Source organism: Chaetura pelagica, unplaced genomic scaffold, assembly GCF_000747805.2.
Source record: "Chaetura pelagica isolate M959 unplaced genomic scaffold, ChaPel_1.0 scaffold46, whole genome shotgun sequence".
Classification (NCBI taxonomy): Eukaryota; Metazoa; Chordata; class Aves; order Apodiformes; family Apodidae; genus Chaetura; species Chaetura pelagica.
The window spans coordinates 3,208,810-3,213,301 of record NW_009954102.1 but is presented as its reverse complement, the minus strand read 5'-3'; the positions used below and the strand labels follow the sequence as shown (position 1 = coordinate 3,213,301).

At 36.7% G+C, this 4,492-nt stretch overlaps 1 protein-coding gene across 1 annotated transcript in view; it reads left to right on the top strand.

Moving 5' to 3' along the window:
* Positions 1–4,492, top strand: part of APOB (apolipoprotein B) — a 36,016-nt gene that overhangs the window by 15,393 nt on the left and 16,131 nt on the right. Inside the window, 6 exon segments of the mRNA XM_010002408.1 lie at positions 495–720; positions 950–1,071; positions 1,665–1,875; positions 3,144–3,319; positions 3,448–3,635; positions 3,915–4,060. Of these exon segments, the coding sequence (XP_010000710.1) occupies positions 495–720; positions 950–1,071; positions 1,665–1,875; positions 3,144–3,319; positions 3,448–3,635; positions 3,915–4,060 (1,069 nt within the window).

The following is a 4,492-nucleotide window of genomic DNA, read 5'->3' as shown; positions in this document are numbered from 1 at the left end:
AAAGCTCCTCAGTATCAGGTAATGGGAACTGAATGGTAACTTTCAAGGCTGTGTTCTTCCTTTCCCTCCTAGGCAGACACTGAGAAGTTTTCAATTCAGTAAAATCCCAGACATTGTGCAACTGGGATAACTTCATTTATAAGATAAAGTAACTAGCCCAGATAAGAGGCAACTGGGAGCCAAGAGCCTACAATTCTTCAGTTTGTCACTATTTTCTGAAATTATCAACAAGACTCTTTAACATTCCTGTTGTTTTGTTTTCTTTCACATGAAATTATTGTAATAGCAATGGCAATTTCTATAATTAATTTAAATGACATCAATTCATTAATTTTGGAGAGGGTAAATGGCTCAATACACAGAATTATCATTAAGAAGGATAATAGTTATAATAACAAACCACTTGATCATTTAACCACCAAATGTTATTTCTTTGAGCCCCTACCTTAAGTTATTTTTATTCAGAAAGTAACATTGTTAATAGTACAATGTCTGAACACCTGTCCTGGGAATAAGTGGCTCACTTTTCTGTTCCAGCAATACACTACATTTAGTGTCTTCAACCAAAACTGAAGAGATTCCATCTCTGGTCGATAACCAAGAAACCTGGACTTCTTGCAAGCCCTTCATTGCTGGTCTGAATTTCTGCAGCAAATTATTGTACTCTAATGCCAGTGCCACAGAGGCAGCTCCATATTTTCCCTTGACTGGAGAATCCAGGTAAGTCATATCAGCTTTGGTAATGTTCATTTTGTGTTAACTAGCCTTCCCTCTTATGACTTAGTATCTATCACGCCCTCTCACATCACTATTACCTTTTAAAAGTCTTTAAAAACAGACTAGCAGGAGCAGCTCAGAAAGAAAACTCTTGACAACTGTTATGATTTCTCCTATTTCTGGTCACGGACAAAGGTGTTACTTACAAGACATTTGTTTACTCCTTCTTTAGATTTGAAGTTGAAATAGTGTCCACAGGTGAAGTGAAGGAATATTCTGCAAGTGCAAAATACGACCTGCAGAGAGAGGGAAATGACCTGATAGACACCTTAAGGTTTGCTGTGCAGGCACAAGGTAAGAGTCTGAAAAAGCAATATGGTTTAGCTTAGTTTTTAAATGGGTCATTTAATGGGTAAAAGATACGTATGAATAAATCATAGTAGAATCCTTCACAATATAAAACAGAATACTATTTTCACACACAAATGAACACTCACATTTCATTTCATATACTCAATCCCAGTGCAAGATTTTCATGATAAGCAGCTGATAAATGCTTTCCAATTATTTAAATGAAAGTGTGATGCTGATGAGCAGAAGCAAGGAAGAAGTTTATGGGTTTTATATAAGTATATTTCTGATGAAATATGGCAGCAAAGCACACAAATTGAGAAGAATGGTATAAATGGCAATTTTTTCAAAGGGACAGTCTGTGGCTTGGGAAGTTTCTGTAACATAATTAGTGCAGGGATTAGTGGATCAGCCCATCTTGGGTTTAGAAGTCGAGGAGAAAAAAGATGACTCAGTTTCTGATTCAGTTTCATCAAAAGTTGCGTTAGATCTTCAGGGTGATATAATTTCCAGTTGATCCTTTTTTACTCTCTTTTTCAGAAAAGCACAAACAGATTCCATAGTTGCCAATAACCAAAGCACATTATATTTTCCAGGTGTAAAGCAGCACGAAGCCACCTTGACCTTAAGGTACAACAGAGATAGAAAGATTTTGACCAGTGACGTCCACATTCCAGATATTGATGCTGACTTTGGTACAAGCTTCAGAATTACTGATGAGTCCATTTCTGGGAAGAAAACATATACCTTTGTCTTAGACTTTAACAACAAGAAGATTTCTGAAGTTACTCTTACTGGTCAGATAAGGTAACTCAGAAAACCACTTAGACTCTTACAGATAAAATAGCTGAAGGTTTTACTGAAGGTAGAAAATTTTGGGATATATTTTCCATTTTTGATAAATTGCTTATATAGAGAGACATATAAACCTGATATTCAAATGCCCTTTAAAAACCCTTGAGGTATTTTTTTTGCAATCCATCACATACACATGGAATAAATACATCTAATACACCAGATGATCTTTCCTACTAAATGTATACATCTAATTTGTAGTACATGTTCCTGTTGCTAGTTCTTCCATGTCTGCACACACAACTACAATCATGACATTGTGGTAGTGTTATTGCAGGTGTGATAATCCAAGGGTATAAACAAGGCAAGGTTTGTTCAGAGAAGTATTATCCTTTTGCTGGATATATTCAGCCCTAAAAAAAGTTATTACATCTCCCCATGAAGAAATCTAATGGCACTCAATAAACAACAAAACCAAAAATAACTGAGAGCTTCCTGTAAAAATTCCCACGCTTCACGAAGGGAATATTTCCGGGAATATCTACAGGGGAGCTAACAAAAATGTTCAGCTTGCCAGGGTTTCTAAAATTGTCTGCCTCACAAGCCCATAGTGAAATGAGCTGATCACATTCTTTAATAAACCTCAGTCTTCCATGGAATTCTGTGATCTTGATGGTACCCTGGAGAGTCTTTGTCTTTGCTGTTCATGCAGAATTGCTTGTGATATCAGTAGGAGCTTTGGACAGATGTCAGGGACCTCAGCTCCCTTTCATTTGCACTGAAATAATATTAGAAGTTTGCTCAAGTCAACAAAGTTACAGAGAAATAAAATAAATGTGAATAAAGGAAACTGAAGCCCAGAGGCATAATATATTTTGTCAAGTGTTTTGTTTCTATGTGATTCATGACCACAGTCATTACCCTTTAGTAGACAATTCAGCTTAAGTAAGGAGCTCAGAATTTGGGTCAGATACAACATTACCAAAACAGGTAGATATTTCCATCTATTTCAGTATTATGGCATTAATACAGAATTGTTATTGTGTGTATCTGCACGGTACCATTATAATAATTCACCACAGGTTTCCAAAAGTAACTAGCAGAAGCTGAAATCTTTCATTGTATTGGAACAGAGTTTACAAGTTTGAGTTAAGCTATATTTTTTTTATAACAGCTGTTGTGCCTTCACTATAGAGTCACATGCTGAAATTCCTCCTGAAACGTAAGGGAAAAATTCCAGAGAAATGTTTGATATTCACATTTAGTTTTTGCTGTCACAGGTATGCTGGAATGGAAGAGGCAATGTTAAGAGGCATCATATCTGTTCCTCGCCTGCAAACTGAACTTAGGTCTGAAGCACTGGTGAATTATTCACCAACCAAAGGATACCTTCAGATGAGCTCAACTGCAACATCTCATGGCAACTCCATTTCAGAAAGAGTTCTTCTAAGATATGGTAGGGACAAAAACATGATCCACATGTACAACCTATAAATCTAAGCATCTTGTTATATTAGTTAATAGTGTATTCCTAAAGAGAATGTTACTAATTTTATCCTTTTCTTTTAAATTCATGATTTTCAGATTCTGAAAAGGTTGAGCTGGAGTGGAATTCAGGCGCCAGTGCTGCTGTGAAAAAAATGTCTTCTGCCTTCCCAGTTGACTTCTCAGACTACCCAAAAACTTTAAAGCAGCACGCCAAGGAGCTGCTGGATCAGAAGGTGGCTCATACAGACATGACCCTGCGACACATTGTGTCACAATTCATTGTGGTATGTCTCAACATCCAGCAGATATTACAACTTGGCCACATAGCCCTGGTGAATTTTTGCCTCCCCCATGGAAGCCAAAATGGGAACTACTTGTAAAAATATTCATCAGATTGAATAAGATGTTTATTTCCAGCTTGAATCAAGTCCCTCATTTTATCAGATGCCTTGAGCTAAGCATATACTTACAATGGCTTTCAGATAACTTACTGGGAAGTCCTAAAACTTGTTATTTGTTTTGAAAAACTTACTTGTTTCTAAAAACTTCTCTCCTCATTGCAGGCAACCAACACCTGGCTACAAAAGGCATCAAAAGATGTCCCCTATGCCCAGACTTTGCAAGACAAACTAAGTGCATTGCAGGAACTGGACATTCAGAATATTAACCTGCCTGTTATCACCATTCCTGAAGAACTTTTCCTGAAAAGGTAGGGAGAGAAATTAAGATAGTCACAGAGAAACTGAAAACAGCTATTTGTTCCTATTTTTATGTTACATTATTTTACTCTGTTTTATAAAACAGCATGAAATTGCTGTAAACTTTAGCAGAAAACTGGAAACACAAGAAATTTTAAGACCACAGAGAGAAATTATATGGAGGAAATTATGCAGGTCTTTAATAGAGATTTGACTACAGCATTCACTTCTGCACTTTGTTTATATATCCTGAACTATTGAGCTATACAGTAATGAAAACTGCACAAAAATACAGTGTTCAGCAATCTTTGACAGAACTATTGAAGCCAGGTGTCCCATAGACATGTGCCCTGCATCTCTACAGACCTCTTTCTCTTTGGCCATAACCCTAAGATCTCTACTTTTTCCTGTGCAGTCCTACTGGCCAATTCTTCCCATTCCCT